The sequence below is a fragment of the Cervus elaphus genome, chromosome 1, assembly GCF_910594005.1.
Source record: "Cervus elaphus chromosome 1, mCerEla1.1, whole genome shotgun sequence".
Classification (NCBI taxonomy): domain Eukaryota; kingdom Metazoa; phylum Chordata; class Mammalia; order Artiodactyla; family Cervidae; genus Cervus; species Cervus elaphus.
The window spans coordinates 68,904,409-68,924,168 of record NC_057815.1 but is presented as its reverse complement, the minus strand read 5'-3'; the positions used below and the strand labels follow the sequence as shown (position 1 = coordinate 68,924,168).

At 45.8% G+C, this 19,760-nt stretch overlaps 1 protein-coding gene and 1 long non-coding RNA gene across 5 annotated transcripts in view; one reads left to right on the top strand and one right to left on the bottom strand.

Annotated features, from left to right (window-relative positions):
* Window positions 1-17,429, top strand: part of LOC122697187 — a 44,864-nt gene extending 27,435 nt beyond the window's left edge. For 2 of the 3 annotated variants that reach the window (XR_006342015.1, XR_006342012.1), the window contains 2 exons: window positions 1,839-1,941; window positions 16,873-17,429. This is a non-coding gene — a long non-coding RNA (uncharacterized LOC122697187). Of the gene's footprint in view, window positions 1-1,838; window positions 1,942-8,830; window positions 8,936-16,872 lie in introns of all 3 variants that reach the window. The other variant, XR_006342016.1, reaches the window with a different exon arrangement.
* On the bottom strand, window positions 415-14,409 carry LOC122697170 (2-acylglycerol O-acyltransferase 2-like). Of its 2 annotated transcripts, none has more exons than XM_043907698.1 (6): window positions 14,231-14,409; window positions 10,756-10,934; window positions 8,450-8,654; window positions 7,960-8,134; window positions 7,105-7,301; window positions 415-1,136 (listed from the first exon to the last, which is right to left on the bottom strand). In XM_043907698.1, exons 1-6 carry the CDS (start codon window positions 14,319-14,321, stop codon window positions 1,069-1,071), a joined length of 915 nt encoding a protein of 304 aa, XP_043763633.1. In that variant the 5' UTR covers window positions 14,322-14,409; the 3' UTR covers window positions 415-1,068. The 2 variants fall into 2 exon arrangements, with proteins under 2 accessions (XP_043763633.1, XP_043763627.1); XM_043907692.1 differs by lacking the exon at window positions 415-1,136 and adding an exon at window positions 4,651-5,648 and having other exon boundaries at window positions 14,231-14,406.
* Window positions 17,430-19,760: the final 2,331 nt, after the last annotated feature.

Genomic DNA, 19,760 nt, shown 5'->3' with positions numbered 1-19,760 from the left:
CATTAGAGAATGTATTAGAAGCAACAATTTGGGTCTCTACACTACTTGCTACTGGGGTGGCATTGCTTTCAGGCTCTCTCAGAAGACAGAGCTTGGAAATACAGGTCTATATATTAACCCATATTTATAATTTGGCGGTTTCTAGTCAATACACTATTTTCCAAAGTTACTTTGGTCAGCCCTTTTTCTTCACTCAGTTCCATGAGATTTTCTCATACATTTGTAATTCAGTTAAGATTCTTTTGTCATGGTCTACATTCCATCCTGGGATTCATCAACTTCTTGGTTGATTTTTAAGATTGTTTTATTTATTTATTTATTTGGCCATGCTTTGTGGCCAGTAGGATCTTAGTTTCCCGACCAAGATTAAACCCGTGCCTATGCAGTCAAAGCACAGAGTCTTAACCAGGGAAGTCCTGAGTTTTAAATTTTAATTTCTATATATTAAAATTCACCATTTGTGGGTTTTGACAAATATGTAGTCTCATGTATACATCCTACAATACCACATAGATTTGTTGTATAATCCTAAACAATTCCCTTGCTTCCCCCATCAAAGGTTCTTACTCCTTAAATCCCTGACTTCTGCTAACTTGTTTTCCATTCCTGTAATTATCCTTTTCCAGAAAATCATATGAATGGAATCAAATACAGTGTAGCCATTTTAATGGCTTCTTTCCTTTAACAAAATGTGTTTATGGTTCATATTGTTGTTGAATAGCTCATTTCTCATTGTTTCTGAGCAGTATTCCATTGTATAGATGGAGCACAGTGTGTTTTTCAATTCACCCACCGAAGGATATCTTGGTTGCTCCTGGTGACTGGAGATTATGAATAAGGTTGCTATATAGATACTGATGTGTAGATTGTTGTGTGGACTTATTTTCAAAACACTTGAGTGTATACTTGGAGCATTATTGTTGTGTTATACAATAAGCCTATATTTAACTTTGTCAGAAACTGCCAAAAAGTCTTCCAAAACGATGTGTCATTTTGTATTGAGTTACTTTAAATTTCACAAATTAAACCTGACTTTTCCCCTTCTACTCATTGTTTCCAGGCTTGTAATCAGGAGGTCACACTCACAAGGCAAATGGTTCTGGCTTTGCAGTCAGACTTGAGTTCAAGTCCTGGCTCTGCAAGAGTAAAAACCACATGAAATCTGAATGACTTTGGACAAGTTAGTTAACTTCTCTGAGCCTCATATTGGCCGAATTCATCCTTCATATATGCATGATGTCTTAGGGTGGGTTTTCCAAGAGGTGGATTCCGTGATGGTGTTTAGTCTGCAGAATGTTTATTAAGGGGAGCCTAGGCATCAACATCTGTGAGAGGAAGAGAAGGCAGTGGAATTGGGCAGAGGGAGAAGTTGAACCAAAATGGCCCATAGGAGTGCTCCTGATTTGGGCTAAAGTTTTTGTGGAAGGAAGACAGTGGAATTGTGCAAGGGGCAAATGCAAACCAAAATGACCCATCAGAGTGGTCCTGAATTGGGCTAAAGTGGCTGAGGCTGACATCCCACCTGGATCTGTCTTAGGATCAGTTGCCCCTGGGCAGGCAGCTCTGCAGCTGGGACCACCCCTCCTTCCTTGAAGGTGCATCTAGGAGGGGTTTTCCAGGGTCCTCCTTCAAGGCAGGTTGGAAGAGCCCTGGATGAGAGCTGAGATCAGTCCTGTACTGGCACTTTCCAGCTGTGTGACCTCAGACAATTCCTTCCCAGAGCTCCTAATCCTGCCGGGTATCAGGGCCTGAGACGACATCCCCTAGTGACCCCTAGTGTACAGCGCTCAGCAGTCCACTGGGTATTCTGTGCCCCTCACCTCACAACCCTCTTACAGGACAACAACCAGGCAGCAGCCTACATCCTGGGGCAGTGCTGCTCCTGTGTGGTCTGAGGACCTGCCTGTGTCCACCAGCTGCCTGTTCCTGGTTCCTGACAAGGTAAGTACAGAGTTGGAGAGGAACTGCTCAGAAACCTTGGAGCAATGTGACAGAGTGGTTCTATGTGTAATAATAAAAAAATTGAGGACTTTCCTGGTGGTCCAATGGTTGAGAGTCTGCCTGCCAGTTCGGGGGGTGTGGGTTCTATTCTTGGTCCGGGAAGATTCCACATGCTGCAGGGCAACTAAGCCTGTGTGCTGCAACTACTGAGCCCTCAGGCCTAGAGCCTTTGCTCCATCACAAGAGAAACCAGTGCAATGAGAAGCCCGAAAACCCGCAAACTGCAAGGAAAGGTAGACCCCACTGGCTACAGCTAAAGAAAGCCCGCACACAGCAATGAAGATCCACGGCAGCCAAGAATAAAATAAATAATCAAATAATTTAAAACATTTGATTTACACTATGTTTGCTTTGTTTTCTTATTTCATTTCTGGGGTAATTTATATTGTATTTTACAAATGGATAGGTCAATGATGGATTAGAAAAAATATATATAAAATCTGCTCCTTTACCACAGATATTTTGAGATGCACTAATCTAGAGTATTCCTAATGCTGGCCTCTTAGGAAGGAGGCTGGACAATTCTTACATTTTTTAAAGCTGGGAACTGGGGGCACCTTTGATCCTTAATCATTGACATTTTATTGATAGTGCCAAAATCTGTTACTGTCTTTTTGTGTTTTTAGGGCCTCTTTGAAAGGGGCTGTTAGACAGAGTCTTTCTGCCCATCTGTTTCTATTCATTCTCTTACTAAGAACATAACTGGATGTACGTAGATATACCAATTTAACAGACTGAAAAGGGAAACACTCAGGTCAGCTTTCTGGCAGGGAGTGAGGGAAAGACATAGAATCCAAGAAAAGTCCAAACCTGGTCTGTGATAGACACAAAATTTCACAGCTCTTTCAAAAACTTTTCTAGGAATTTATAAATGGAAAGGGTGAAGAAGAGCTGTTATTTATTCAACAGTCATTTATGGATGAACCATTTAAAGGTGAAGGCACTGGACTCAATGAGGGGATGTGACCTGTATGGGGTCCTAATGCCAGCAGAGGGGTGTTGGGGGGTAGGGACTGTGTGCCTGACTGGTTCCCAGGCACCTGCCATTTCTAATTCTGCACAGTTTCAGTCCAGAACCAGGCAAGATGAGAGCAGCATGTGATAGCTGCCTGGGACCAGGATGACTGTAATCCTTTAACATCTCTGACATGAACCTAATTTAATTTTGAAGAAGTCATGTCAGTTACACTGAGTACTCTACATGAAGCATCCACCCAGAGCCCAGGACATAGCGGGTTCTTAGAAAGTGGCTCAGGGAGCTGACTCTGCCCTGCTGTGGGGTCTCTAAGACAGATGCTCGGTCCAGTCTGAGGGATCCATTGCCCCTCCATCTGGCCCATGACCCGATTCAGCTCAAGCACCTCCCATGGTTCCTCCCTACCAGAGGGGATGAATTCCTGACCCCTGGACTGGACAGTAGTCCCCAAGACAACAGGCCAGGCATCCTCAGGGACCTTGTCTGCCCTGCCTACTCCCATCACCATAGAAGTTTGCTGCACAAAGGCCTAAGCCTCAGCCTCCTGTCCCCTAAACCTCACTTTGAGCCTGGCCCTCATTAGGAAGTCTCGCCCATGTGTGCTCTGCCCTCTCCTCCTCTCTACCTTGCTCCCTCAGCAGTTCATACGCTCCACCTCTGCCTCCTCTTATCTCTAGCAAAGCCCAGTCCTCCTGAGAGGGTGAGGCTGGGCTGGGCCATGTGGCTGCTGGCAGAGCTGTGCTGGCTGACATCTGTCCTATTTGTTGTCACCATCAAGCAGTATCATCAGGCTGGGCCCCAGTAGGTCCTTTGTCCCCTGTGGGTAATGATGTCTTGTCTGAGAACTTCTTCCATATCAAAGGGCAGCCTAATTTTTTTTTCTTTTAATTAATTATTTATTTTACTTTTCAATATTGTATTGGTTTTGCCATATATTGACTTGAATCCTCCATGGGTGTATATGTGCTCCCCATCCTGAACCCCCCTCCCACCTCCCTCCCCATCCCATCCCTCTGGGTCATCCCAGTGCACCAGCACGGAGCACCCTGTCTCATGCATCAAAACTGGGCTGGCGATTTGTTTCACATATGATAATTTACATGTTTCAATGCTGTTTTCCCATGTCATCCCGCCCTCACCCTCTCCCAGAGTCCAAAACACTGTTCAATACATCTGTGTCTTTTTTGCTGTCTCACATACAGAGTTATTGTTACCATCTTTCTAAATTCCATATATATGTGTTAGTATACTGTATTGGTGTTTTTCTTTCTGGCTTACTTCACTTTGGATAATAGGCTCCAGTTTCATCTACCTCATTAGAACGGATTCAAATGTATTCTTTTTAATGGCTGAGTAATATTCCATTGTGTATATGTACCACAGCTTTCTTATCCATTTATCTGCTGATGGACATCTAGGTTGCTTCCAGGGCAGCCTAATTTTAAGAGGAGACTCCAGTTCTGCCAATTCCTGAGGGCCTTCATCTTCTGCCTGCTCTACCCTGTGTCTGTACATAGCCTCCCCCTTCTCTCCCACAGAATAGGCCAGAGGTGGTAATTTGGAGCTGATTGATCAGGGAGGAAGAGGTAACATGCCTTTCTCTGGTCCATCTGAGCCACTGTCTGGGAATAGGAAATAGGGCAGGAGGGCTGTGAAACCAGGCTGGGATTAAATAGGAGTCTTTGACCAGTGTTTTCAGTTAGGTAGGGAGGATGACAAAAAAGTAAAATAGAATCTTTCATGTGATGAATTGACATATATGGAGCCCAAGGTCAGGGCTGAATTACAAAGGATAGAGTAGGAGTTACTGTAAGCAGCTTTCAGCCTATGTGCCATTAGAGCCGAGGTCAGAGGTCATTTTAGCCCTTGGGAAAACTGAGATTTGGAGGGAGGTTGAAGAGGTTGGTGTAGTCATTTAGCCAGTGACAGAGCTCAGGACTTCCCCCCCTCCAGGTCCCTCTGGCTGATCCTCTGGGGCTCAGAGGATCCAGAAACTCAGAGGTGCCAGGATGAGCCAAGAGGTTGTGGCCTCACCCTCCACTCCAGCTCAGGGAGGGAGGAGCTGGGACAGGCAGGATGCAGGATGAGGGAGCTTGTAGGAGAAAGGGCTGCGGCTGGTGGCTGCTTCTGTGCTGTCACTCAAGACAGAAGAAGAGAAATCTGCTAACTGGAGCTGTTCTTTGTTTTGCTCATTGAGTAACAGGACCACAGAGGACAGAGACACAGACATCATTCTCTCTCAGTATCTCCCCCATTTCTCAGGTGGGCAGAACCAAGGACAGGGTCCATTACAGAGGAGTCAGTGCAGGAGAGCAAATCCCTGATGCCAGAGTCTGGTCTCCTCTGCCACAAGCCAGATGTGACCTGGGGCCTGGCATGGGGTGGAGCTGCAGGAGTCAGTGAAGGCTCTGGAGATGTGTTCAACAGACACCTTCAGGAAGCCTTTTGGGATTACTGCACCTCCCTCCCTAATGCCAGCCCTGCCCTTTGGGGCAGCTGTTCCTCTGGGCAGGTACTCAGCAGAACTCCAAGTGTTGGTCTTTTGGGATGTTGTACTTGAGCTTGTGGGTTTCGAAGAGGTTGCTCAGCTCCTTCATGTAGTGCTGGTGCAGCCTGTCCACCTCCTCTTGGGAGGGATGTGGTGTTTTCGGCACCTCGATGGGCTTTCCCACTGAAAGACACAGAGGTGAGTGGTGGCCCAGAGTAGGAACCACTGGGGTCTCTGGATCCCATGGGGCAGGACCCCGTGCCGTGGTCACACCTACTGGAAAATGCCTGTATTGTTTCCCTTTCAACAGTATTTTGGGTGATCTAATCTAGATATTAGGACAACTCCAAAATTCTGAAATAATAAAAACACCTCCAGCTGGCCTTGCCACCTGCCAGACAATGTCCTAGGTGCTTTACTTGTATTATATCCTAAAATCTTCCTAACAATCCTATGGGGATTGAACCTGCTATTAGTCCATTTTAACAGGTAAGGTAGTGAGGCTCAGGGAGGTTAAGTAACTTATTGCAAGGTCACATAGCCAGGAAGAATCAGTGACAGATTGTAAGCCCTGAGGATGTGCTCTTAGACTCATGGACACGTGGATCTGGGAGTCTTAGATGCCATGAGTGGAAGTGTCTGTATGTCTGGGAGGAGGTGGCCCACAGCCCAAATGCCTCTTCTTCCTCTCCCTCCATGCTGGTCTGCAGTGTCCCCCATTCTAGGGAGGACATGGGAGGACCTTTCAACTGCCTTACTCTTGTTCTGCCTGGCTCAGAAAGCAGCTGTTCTGTGTTCTTCTCTAGGGAATGGTTCTGGAGGCATTAGTTATGAATTATATCCATGAAAATATTACCAGACAACCCAGGAAAAGTCATGGTGTAGAGGGTTGGCCAAGACTGTACTCAACTAGGAAATGATTGGGTGAGTGGAGATGAATAGACCTCTCTCTATAAGCTTTGCCGTTGGAACCTAGTTGGAATTTAAGACAAAAGAAAATGAGATGACCATATGGCAGAAAAGATGGTGTTAAGTCCAGGCACTAAAGCCCATGCCCATTATTTACAGGGAAATCCCTCAGGCTCTCCTTTATAGCCTGCTGATTGCTACTTTACACACAATTCTAACAGACCTGGAATGCCCTTCCCTTGTATTCATCTTCTCCAAAAGTCTTATGGGATTGTCTGGTCAGAATTAAGCCCTCCTTCTCTGGCATCATAAAAGTCAAGCAGATCCTGATTCAAGCCTCAGTGTTGTTACTAGAGGGAATGAGGATCTGTTTGAAGTGATTTACCTTCTCTGAGTCTCAGTTTGCCATCAATAAAATAGGGATGAGTGTCTACCTCCAAGGTTACCCAGAAAAGTGAGCTCTAAGGAGCCATTGCAGTGCCTGCCACACATCAGGTGCTTGGTAATCAGTAGTGGCTATGGTTCTTTGTACCTCAGTTACAGTTCTCATCCCAGACTGCCTTTTATCAGGGTTATTTGCCTGTGTGTCTATTTCACCCTCTAGAACATGAGCTCCACTTGGTCAAGGATATGTCCAACCCAAGTCCATGTTCTCTTGTGGCACAGAGCCCAGGCCTATTGCTCTGAAGCCTTCCCCCACCTCCCTACCCCAGCCCAGGTCTAGACTCACCCACAGTGGTGATGGGTAGGCGGTAGGGCATAACACCAAAACTGTACTGGAAGACTCCACGGCCATAGAAGAGCGGGATGGTAAGACCTATCTTCTTGTACAGTTGAACATTGAACCATTTCCACCAAAAGCCAGAATTCTTTGCACGGGAATATAAGTTATTGTCCCCAAAGGAGAAGATCGGCACCAGATCTGCTCTGGAAGGAGACAGGAGAGAGGGCATGTGGAGGGGCAAGAAGAGTCAAATTGGTCACCTAGCAGGAAGCTTGTGACAGAAACTGCAGCAGAGGACAAAGCCCTGGGCTGGAAGTAGGTGGCCTCGGGTAACTCCCAGTTGTGCTACAGCTTTGCTTTGTGATGGTGGGCAGGTCCCAGCTCCTCTTAGGATTGCCACCTCCCAGTTGTACCACAACAAGGAGATCAGAATGTTGTAGAGTCCTCCCAAACATCAAACATCTGGGAAAATCTCTTCTGCTCCAGTTAGCTTGTGTTCTTCAGAGGTGCTTCAAGGTTGGATAACTGCTCTAAGCTGTGCCCCAAACTCCGTTCTCTCAGATCCCCTAGGTCTCAGATATAATGCCAACTTCAGGTAATATGACCCATCACACCTAGTCCTTTTTTTTTTTTTTTTTCCCCCCACCCCGACACCTAGTCCTTTTGATCAACTAGTCTCCCTTCTAGAATCTTCTCTGGGTATTTGGACATGAGACAGTAAATATCTTGCTAAGTTATCCTCTCTGTGAATGGACTGAACATCTCTTGCTAAAAGAGGACCTGCCTTAATCTCTGCTGTATTCCCACCAAAACACAATCCTTGCCAATCTCCAGCTGAACCCAGAGCCCTCTCCCCAATACCCGTGCATCAGAGCGAGCCTGGCAAAGCCCTTGCGGTTCTGCAGCACCAGCTTGTTGGCTCCAGGTCTGGTTTTCAGTGCCTCCTTGACGCCCCCAATAGTGATACCCACTAGGTTGCCGCCTCCTTTCCTGCTCAGAATGTGAGCAACACTCTCCTTGTCTGTTGAGACCAGCCCTGGGGAGAGAGTAATGTGGTTAGCTATGGGGTGAAGGGGGCAGGGGCCACAGAGGGGATGTGGTAGGTCCCTACTCACCCTCCCCCTACAGCTGGGAGTTCCCTGAGGACTGGGACTGAGTCATTCCCTTCTTCCCAACCTCTCACCAAGCTCATTGCTGGGAGCTGTGGGAAGTGCTTCCTTGGGCCTAGCCTCCTTCTCTACTACACATGTTCTTGGAGGAAATACAGAATTCTTAGAAGCCCTCCCTGAAATCCCTCCTCTATGCCTGCAGCCCTCATTTTCCTGGGCTCTCCAGTTCTGGGAAGGCTTACCCGCTTGCATGATGTAATCCCTGAAGAATGGGACCCAGAAATATATGTTTAACGTTGTTAGATGTGAGCGGATGCCAGGGAAAACTGAGGAGAAGCCCGTGCCCTCTGTGCACAGGTTGGTAAAAGATCCGATCGACAGGACTCCATGAGGGTGGAAGCCAGCAAGGTAGTTCCGGGAGGGGTCCAACTCAGCGGTCTTGACTAGCTGCAGGGATGGAAACCTGGTGAATTGAGGCTGGACCTTATGCCCTCACTGGTCCACCTGCTGGCTTTCTGGGCTGACCTCTTCTATGTGTCCCCTGTGCCCAAGTGCTATCACATCCCATGTGAGTGTGCTGAGATTAGAGATGGCCTATCTGAGGATCCTTGTCCCCACTGCAGGTCTGGAGCTGAGGAGATGGTTTGGGAGTCTGTGGAATGAAGAGGGAGAGAATGGACCCATGAATGGAACCACCAGGGAAGGAAGGCCCCCTGCCCAAGGCAGAGGTAGGACTCCTGGGAGGGTGACAGGGACACAAGCCCCTGTCCTATGTGAAGGGAAACCTTATCCCAGGCAGAGTCCATCCAGAATGAATGAGCCATTGCAGGAGCGAGTGAGCATCCCTCCAAGACTGTGGCAGCTGGAGTTCTTGAGGAAGCCTATCACTTGTGTTTAGAAAGCTCCAAGACCCAGAAACAGTTCCCTAATTTTGCTTGAAATTCCACCGCTAAACTCTAGTTCACAAAAATCACAGCAGGTACTGTTAAAAGTTCAGGAATCCACAAGCCTTTGGTAGGGAGTGCAGAGGCTTGTCAATGTGGGGGAGCTCCAGTAGAGCATGGACTCCCACTTATGGGCTAGCCCATGATTCCTGCAGGGCCTGCACAGTGAAAGTGTGTAGAAGAGTTGGAGGATCTCCTGGGAGGTGCTGGGGTCCAGAATGTGAGGCCATTGAGCTATCTCTGCAGGCTCCCAGCCCAAGACAGGCAAGTCACTGGGCATATCATCCCGCCCTCTGCAGCCACTTGATGGTACTGTCTTCCCTCTGCAGGCCTGCAGTGGGCAAGAATCCTGAATGCTGTACATATGAAATTTCTGCAAATCAAATCCAGTGTCCCATCTGTCTTAATAGTGCCTTTGAGAAACCCTCCCCTGGGGTTACCTGTCTGGGTGAAGAGCATGAGGGCTGTGGATAGACAGTCACAGAGCCCCTCAGTACCATTTTCCTGGCAGACATTCAACTGACAACAGTTTTGGTTGCAAAGAGAGCCACCTGCTGTTCTTGGAGGCCCTGGGATGATCTGATATTTCATAAAATCCTCACAACCCAATAATGAATGTGGCATAATCTCTGCTTTACATGTGAAGAAATCAAGGTTCAATGAGACTAGCTCACCCCAAATCTGGTATGTTGCAGATCTGGTATCAGAACCTATCCTGCCTAGCTCCACAGGTCATACTCTATCCATTTCTTCTCTTCTGTTTCCAAAGGAAAGCCACCTACCTCTTCCTGGCACCTTTCTGTGCCTCTACAACCTTTCCCTCCCCATCTGGACATTAAATCATCCCTTCCCAGGGCTTACACCCAAAGATTTAGTCTTTTTGTGATACAGGAAAGAAGTAGAAGTCTCAGTTCACTTAAAACAATGTCTCCCTCAATCAGGACTGACCTCTGAGTCCATGGTCAGGTGTCCACAATGACCTTAGGTCAGAGAGTCAGTCAGAGGCACTCAGAGTAGAAGGGAGCAGTATGTTTACTGGATACATGGGGAAACTGAGGAACTGATTGAGCAAGGCTCTGCCCAAGGACATAAAGCATACCGAAGTTTGGGGCAGAATAGATCCAGAGAACCAGTTCAGGGCTCTCTGCCTTGCTTCTTTACCCAAAGTTAAGACACAAACTTTGAAACCAGTAAAAGGACTTGTGTGACCTTGGTCATGCCTTTCTTTCTCACTGGGTATCAGTCTTCTTATTTGAAGAAGTGTGGGGCTAGATGTATTCTAAGGACATGACTTTATACCTGCAAACCCAAGCATGTCTGCTGAGCAGTTTACACCTATAAGACATATATATGTGCTACAATATATAGTCCACAGAGCTCCTTCAAATCCTGTTCATTCATCAGTCCTCATAGTGGCCCCACATCTCTGCAGGTGGTAAACTACCACCAGACAGAAGCTGACTCCTCCCCAGGCCACATAGTGGTGGAAGCCCAGCTCCTTCCTCCTAGCCTGGTATTCTGCTCACTGCACACAGGGCCACACTTCCCCACGGACATGTGGGGCACTACAGTCTTAGCTAGTCCCCAGCCACCCCATTACTCACCGAGATGGGGAAATAGTTCTTCATGTATTTCCATATGACCCAGCGCCTTGTGGCCTCATTGCGCCTGCCCCCCTGCCATGGCTTATTTTGGTCCAAGTACAACCAGATTGCGTACAGGATACTGAAGAACCAGAATCTTGTGAACAGAAGGCCTATGAAGACCACAACGCAGATAGGGGCTGGGGAGGGAATCAGGAGCTGTCAGTAGTCACAGGAATGAAGGAAAAAGCTCTCCCCATATGCCCAGCACTAGCAGCACTGTCCTGTCCAGCCCTCACCCCAGGAGGAAGGGGTCAACCTCCCCTGCCTTCAAGGAGAAAGGAATGCAGCCCTTCCAGTGTCGCACTGGGAACCTGAGTTTGTAGATAGACCTATCTACAAACTTTTCCCCACTGTACCAGGCTGCTCATTCATTCTATTCTTATCCCCTCCACCTCCCTCTCCATCCTATTAAGTAATTTGTATTTACCAAGGGATCAATAAAGACCTGATGGAGAAGTGATTAAATGAACCTTTGGGACCACAGAGAAAAGGGAGACATTCTCTCTGCCCAGCCCTCTTTCAGTATACCCTCAGCCCATCTTTCATAGATTTATCCCACCAGATTCCTCCTCTAATGAAGCTCTCCTATGGCTTTTTCATAACTTTGAGGCACAGTCCAAGCAGCTCATCCCAGCTTTCAAGCTCCCCATGACTGACTTGAGTCCCCTCCTGCTCCAGCTTCACTCACCCATATGCACCCCCATAATCCAGCCACACTAAGCTGCTCAATGTTCCTACAACTCCCTGAGCTCTTTCTGTCTCTTAGCTTTTGCTCATGTTTCCTATGCCTGCCCTTCCCTCTCCTGCCAAAGGAGGGAGGTAGAGGCTAACACACTTGCCTGGGCAGTGAGTCAGGGGTACAGCATGAGTAAGGCTGGGCCCAGTGAGGAATTCCCCTCTGATCTTCGATTCTCAGTCCCTAACGCAGGTTAGTCCCAGCTTCACCTCAGAGATGGGGAGTTCTGTGGGGCTGTCATTAATCTAATGCCAATGGAACCTCATTCCCAGGGAATAATTCTCCCTCTCCAACTCATTGACTCCATTCAATCCCATGCATTCAAACTCTTAAAGAAGGTCCATTTCCACTTCTATTCCGTCTGAAAGTAGGGCAGATTGGGCTGTCATTCCTAGTAGGCTTCCAGGAAGAGGGGACGTTTGACTCAATTTAAATAGTAGTAAAATTCATAAGCCAGACAAAGTAGGTTGAAGCTCACAGATGCTCACTTTACACAGAGCTCCTATGATGTGTCAGGTGCTGGTGGTACAACTGTGAACTGACAGAAATCCTGGCCTTCTCAAGCTGACTCCCGAAAATCTGGAGGAAGGCGACAGGACGCCAGTGGGGACAAGATGTCCAGGATTTTGACTTAGGTCTTATTTTATTTCATTTATTTATTTATTTGTCACTACAATGTGAAGAAAGCAATAAAACCCCAGCTAGGTTGCTGCCCTTGGACAAAATCAAAAGTCTGTGTGGGCCACTCCCCCTTTCAGAAAACCAGCTCTAGAGGGTAAAACCACATTGTTAATAGTGACTCCCTAGAGGGTAGTATTTGAGGACGTCTTTTACCTTTAGAATACACACTTTGTTTCAGTGTGCCACAGTAACATTAATAGTTTTGTACTGAGAAAATAAATGTTAGGAAAAAACCCATATGCAGGGTATGTCCATTTGATCTAAAGATTTCCCTACACCTCACCATCCCCCTCATCTGGGCTCACTCTTCAACTACTGTCAGCAGGAAAAATCCTAACCAGGGAGACTTTTCAATTTCTGAGGAAAGGAGACAACTTTTTTCACCTTATTACAACAAGGGGAAAAATGTAAAAGCCCACTTTACAGAGGCCCAGAGAGGGTATGTAGATTGGTTAGGTCACACAAAAAGTTAGTAGGATGAGATCTGTCATTCAATTCTACTATTTGGGTTACATTGTACTCCCAACATTCATTCATTCAACAAATATTCATTGACTTCAACTCTTTTAAGAGCTGGACATGCAGCTGAGAACAAGACAAACTTTGAAAGGATCTTACCTTCCTATATGAGATGTGAATTGTTAAAAGAAGGAAACAGAGTAAACAAAAAACCCGTTGTTTCTGGGCCCTGAGTCCACTGTGACAGGTCCTAGTTAACCACTCCAGTCAACTCTTGGCCCTTCCACCAAATGGTCTGCTCCATGTCCAGTGTGAACCAGCTATTCGCTATATGTATGGTGTTTACCCCCCCACTGGAAGCCATTACTCTCCTACCAGCCTTTAATTCCTGCCCTGTGGATCCAACTCCTAACCATCTCTCTACCTACTGTCAGCCTCCCTTGACCAGAGGAGGCAGTCTTTACCCTAAACATCAGACTGTAAATATTTTAGACTTTGCAGCCAAAAAGGCAACTCAGAGGATATTATATACAGAGCTGAGGATTTAAAATGTAAAAACCATTCTTGGCTCATGGGCTGTGCTGTGCTGTGCTAAGTCACTTTAGTCGTGTCCGACTATTTGTGACCTCCATGGACTATAGCCCACCAGACTTCTCTGTCCATGGGGTTTTCCAGGCAAAAACACTGGAGTGGGTTGCCATTTCCTCCTCCAGGGGATCTTCCCAGCCCAGGGATTGAACCAGCATCTCTTAGTTCTCCTGCATTGGCAGGTAGGTTCTTTACCACTAGCGCCACCTGGGAAGCCCAGGTGACTTCCCTGGTGGCTCAGATGGTAAAGAATCTGTCTGTGATGAGGGAGACCTAGATTTGAACCCTGGGTTGGGAAGATCCCCTGGAGAAGGGAACAGCTACCTACTCCAGTATTCTAGCCTACAGAATTCCAAATTCCATGGACTGTACAGTTTATGGGGTCACAAAGAGTCAGATACAACTGGGTGACTATTTCACTTTCAAGGGCTGTACCATTATAATAATAATGAGTGAGCTGGATTTGGCCTATGGGGCATAATTTGGAGACCCCTGATACAGTTTGTTACTGCTCCCTGTCATTAATTTATACCCTACACCCTAAACACAGTAGATCCATTGGCTTCAGCCATAGGGACCTATACCACAAAGATTGGACCTTATCATTCCCATACCTAAAGCCCTCCTGGGGCTCCCTTTGTCCCCAGGATAAGGGACAAGGTACAAGCTCCTGCTCCTGGCACCAGTGGACCCAGATCCCTTTCCTTAGCTGCCCTCCCTCTAGCTCCAGGACCAAGGCTATTTGACTTCCCAGTATTCCAGATTGGGCAGGGGGTAGGTGCAGCCAGTCAGACACACTCCTGCTGGCAAAGCACTCTGAAGGCCAGCTGAGCAAATTGTCCTTCATACCAGGCCATCCCTAGGTGCTGAGCTCAGCAGCCCTTTTAGGGCTTTCTCCCATCAATGCACTCTGTGCTCCAGAAGTGGCAGGTGTCCATGGCCTCCTGTTCCCAGCCCAGCCTGTCTTACGCAAGACCATGAAGCAGAAGATCCAATGCAGGACCACGAAGGTCTGTAGTCTGCGCTCCAGTGGCACAAACAAAGGCGCGAACTCCACCATGTTGGCTCCTCTGTGGGTTCTGGAGGCTTCTCTGAGTTCTGCTGTGGTCTGAGACGCCTGCTGGTGTTTGCTGCTGTCAGAGATTGTCTAAGCATTTATGGGTTCTGAAGTGGGTGGGTGACCCCAACATCTTCCTGCCCCCGCTTGGCAAGGATCTCTTTCTTAGGAGAAATCTTTGAACCCACATTCCTGGCTCCATGTAAAATAGAGGAAGGAAAGGACATTTGCCTCTTCAAGCAATGTTTTATCTGCCAGATCTTCTTTCTCTGTTTGCTTGAATCTTGCCACATGCTTGAATCATGTGCCACTTGGCACATGAAGCAACAAATATAGTGCAACCTTGTCTTCTTTCCACCTTCCCAGCTACCTGGCTATGATAATTGTCTCCTTTCATTTGCCAGATCCACTGTTCCCCTCCACGAATTTGTAATTACACTTCCCATCTAAAAGTCCCTTGGCCTTACCATCTCCTCCACCTCCTGCCCTATTCCTCAGCTCACCTGCACAGCACAACTCTTGGAAGAGCTGTCATTGTCTCTTGGAAGACAATGATAGCTGTCAGCTCCACACCCTTCCCTCCCATTTTCTCCTCCCTCCTCCAGACTTCAGACATCACTGTTCCATGGAGCTGCCCTTGACAAGTTCACCAGTGGCCTCCACACTGCTGAATCCAGTGGTCAATTCTCAGTTCTCATCTTGACCTCTCAGCAACCTCAGACACAATTGGCCCCTCCCTCCTCCTTGAAACCACTTGGTCTGTGGACCCCACCCTCTCCTGGTTTCTCTCCTGCCCCTCTGACTGCCCCTCGGTCTCCACGGTGGCTCTTGTCCTTCACCAGGCTAAGTGTTTGAGGGTCTTTCTGCTCTCTCTGTCCCTGGACCCTCCCTCCTCTCCTGTAGAGACCTCATCCAGGCTCATGGCCTTGAAGTCTGTCTACAGAATGAACACTTCCAAACTGCATCTCCTGCCTGACCTTCTCTTGGGCTCCAGACTTGACTAAGTAGTTGGGTACTTGACATTCTCCCTGATAGTCTGCTCGGCACCTCCACCACAGCTTGTCTAAAACTGAACTTGACTTCCCCTCACCTGCCTGTGTTTTAGTCTCCATATAGCCACTGCTACTGCTGCTAAGTCGCTTCAGTCGTCTGACCCTGTGTGATCCCATAGACGGCAGCCCACCAGGCTCCCCCATCCCTAGGACTCTCCAGGCAAGAACACTGGAGTGGGTTGCCATTTCCTTCTCCAATGCATGAAAGTGAAAAGTGAAAGTGAAGTCGCTCAGTCGTGTCCGACTCTTAGCAACCCCATGGACTGCAGCCTACCAGGCTCCTCCGTCCATGGGATTTTCCAGGCAAGAGTACTGGAGTGGGTTGCCATTGCCTTCTCCCCATATAGCCACAGAACTTTCCAAAGTGGTTACCAATATTTACTCCCACAAGCCCCTGACAAAAATTCCAGTTGCTCCACATTCTTCTCAACATTTAATCCATTTAAATGAGGATATGGGGAAAACTTCATTGTGCTTACAGTAGTTGCACAATTGCACAATGCCTAGTTGTGCACAATTAAGCACAATTGAGCAAAATTAAGCACAATTAACAAAATTAAGCACAATTGAGCACAAATAAGGATGTTTACTGTGGCAGGAGGAGAAGGGGATGACAGAGGATGAGATAGTTGGAGGGCATCACCGACTCAATGGACGTGGGTTTGGGTGGACTCCAGAAGTTGGTGATGGACAGGGAGGCCTGGTGTGCTGCAATTCATGGGGTCGCAAAGAGTTGGACACGACTGAGTGACTGAACTGAACTGACCTGATTGGCCATTTGAATATATTTTATCTTCAGTTCTACTCTTTTGTTGATTTAAATATCTCTTGCATTGTAAAACTGCTTTCCACCCACACAGCCAGTCTCTTTGATAATCACTGATACTGGTGTTCTCACTGGTTTCTGGGCCCTTTCTCCCTCTCACATTCTCAACAGCTAGAGGGACTTCTTGGTCAAGGGCTAAGTGATTGCACAAGCTGTAGAGTAGTGTGGCAGGTTTTTCCAAAACAGCAGCACCAGTTTACATCTCACCTAGAATATGTCAGTGTCCCATGGATGCAGATTGTCTCTCCTCCTTGGTAAATTCAGACACCTTATTTGCTGATGTGTAGAGAGATATATAGTTGGGGTCTTGATTTCCATTTAGTCATCACAAAAGGTAAACCTGGCTTTATTCATTGCATTTCTTCTCTGTGAAAATCTCCTTCTTAATTTTTACTCATTTCTCTACAATGTATTTTTGCTTTTTTTTTTTCTTCTGAATTTGAAGAAAACTAACCCCCCCCCCCCCCACCAATACTAACCATTGTTGGTTGGGTACATTATGAATTTCTTGTCCCAATTTTTTCTTCATTTATATAAATTTTTATTTAAACAGTAAGTTAGAAATTGTATTTACATTAATTCTTTATTCTCCTAAAAGAGCACCTAAAATCATACCCCCACCCCTTATAGGGTATAATAAGTGCTCACTGAAACTGGATTGTGTTATTGTTTTAAGGAGAGAAGATGGAGAAGAAGGAGCCACCAGCTAGCTTGTCCTGCTGTCTACAAGGGAGCAGGACTTGGAGCAGAAGTGAGTGTGCCTGAGTCCTGCAGTGCCTTCCATCAGTGGACCCAAGAATAAGGCAAGGTTTGGGCATCTCACAGCTTCTTCCCATGTGAGGTGTGATTTTTTTTTTTTCCTCTTCCTGGTGGGGAGAGTCTTCCCTGATAACTCAGCTGGTAAAGAATCCACCTGCAATGCAGGAGATCTGTGTTGGGAAGTTCCCCTGGAGAAGGGAAAGGCTACCCACTCTAGCATTCTGGCCTAGGGAATTCCATGGACTATAAAGAATTGGACATGACTGAGCAACTTTCACTTTCACTTTCCTGGTGAGGACCACATGGAGCCCTGGGGTTCTTCTCTCAATTCTTACTTAGCTTGTGTTTTAAGGTGTCGCTGACAATCTGGTTTTAGAAAAGGCAGAGGAACCAGAGATCAAATTGCCAACATCTGCTGGATCATTGAAAAAGCAAGAGAGTTCCAGAAAAACACCTATTTCTGCTTTATTGACTATGTCAAAGCCTTTGACTCTGTCAATCACAACAAACTATGGAAAAATCTGAAAGAGATGGACATACCAGACCCCCTGACCTGCCTCTTGATAAATCTGTATGCAGGCCAAGAAGCAGTAGTTAGAACTGGTCATGGAACAACAGACTGGTCCCAAATAGGAAAAGGAGTCCATCAAGGGTGTATATTGTCACCCTGTTTATTTAACTTCTATGCAGAGTACATCATGAGAAATGCTGGGCTGGATGAAGCACAAGCTGGAATCAAGATTGCTGGGAGAAATATCAATAACCTCAGATATGCAGATGACACCATTCTTATGGCAGAAAGTGAAGAACTAATGAGCCTCTTGATGAAAGTGAAAGAGAAGAGTGAAAAAGTTGGCTGAAAACTCAACATTCAGAAAACTAAGATCATGGCATCTGGTCCCATCTCTTCATGACAAATAGGGAAACAGTGGAATCAGTGGCAGATTTTTTGGGCTCCAAAATCACTGCAGATGGTGACTGCAGCCATGAAATTAAAAGACGCTTGCCCCTTGGAAGAAAAGCTATGACCAACCTAGACAGCATATTAAAAAGCAGAGACATTACTTTGCCAATAAAGTCTGTCTAGTCAAGGCTATGGTTTTTCCAGTAGTCATGTATGGATGTGAGAGTTGGGCTATAAAGAAAGCTGAGCCCTGAAGAATTGCTGCTTTGAACTGTGGTGTTGGAGAAGACTCTTGAGAGTCCCTTGGACTGCAAGGAGATCCAACCAGTCCATCCTAAAGGAGATCAGTCCTGACTGTTTATTGGAAGGACTGCTGTTGAAGCTGAAGCTCCAATACTTTGGCCACCTGATGCGAAGGTTAACTCATTTGAAAAAACCTGATGCTGGGAAAGATAGAGGGCAGGAGGAGAAGGGGACAAGAGAGGATGAGATGGTTGAATGGCATCACCGACTGAATGGGGGTGAGTTTGAGTAAACTCCAGGAGTTGGTGGTGGACAGGGAAGCCTGGCATGATACAGTCCATGGGGTTGCAAAGAGTCGGACATAACTGAGCAACTGAACTGAATAACTGAACATTTAAAATTTTAATGTATTCCTATTTATCAGCCTTTTATTTAATTGATATTGCTTGATTGCTTGGTCTGACTTAGGAAATCTTTAAGTCATTTTGATAAATTGTAACTTTTCCTTGGAAACTATCAGTTTCATCAAAGAATGCAAATTTATTTTCATTGACGTTTGTAAGAAAACCAGTTTCTTTGATTTTAATATTTCTCTCTTTCAGTTATTTCTCCACTGGTCTTTATTTTGTGTAGTGTGATTTATCTTCATTTTTGCTACTTGCAGAGTTGTTAATTTTTTGGTGTAACTCAGGTTTTTATTTGGTATCATAATACTTCTGTCCAAAGAAACTCCCTTAATGTTTCTTATAGCACCAGCTCACTAGGAATTAATTCTCTCACCTTTTGTTTGTCTAAAAACACCTATACTTTTGTCTTAATTTTGAAAGTGATTTTCATTGGATATAGAACTTTGGATTGACAATTAATTTTCCTTTCAGTTCTTCAAAGGTGTAGTTCTTGTCTTTGTTCCTCTGTGTTTAATATATCTTTGGATCTAACTGCCTTGCAGACTCTCAGTTCACCTTTGACAGCTTTAATATAATGTGTCTAAATTAAAAAACATGACAAAAAATAAAAAAACCAACAACAAACCTATTCCATTGAGAGTCTCTGTAGTACTGGATCTATGATCTTATAGCTTTCATTATTTTTGGAAAATGTTGAGACCATGCCCAAAACACTTCATCTGCTCTGTTATCACTTTCTACTATGACGTTTCAATTACTTTAATATTACACTTATTTTACCACACATCTTGAATGTTTTGGTCCAGCTGTAAATAAGACAGGATGGGTTTGGTAAAAGAAGAGACAAATAGATCAATGGAACAGAGTAAAGAGCCTGCAAATAGGCCCACATACATGTCATCAAATGACCTTTGATAAAGGAACAAAGACAATTTAATGGAGAAAAGAAAAATTTTATTTATTTGCTGATGAGTCTTTAGATCTCTGCTATATCTACAATTGTCCCTGTTTATAATCCTAAAATTTTTAATGTGTGATTTCTTTTTTGTTTGTTTTTCTTTCTGGATGAGTCTGTCAGATATTTATCTCTTTTAGAGGAACAGTGTTTTTTTTTTTTTTTTACTTTAACTTTCTGGCCATCTCTAATATATAGTTATTTCATATTTAATTACCTTGCTATTTTCTTTACTTTTTAAAAACCCCTTCTACTTTCTTTAGGTTTGCCCAAGCCTCTTCCTGTTTTCTTTAGTC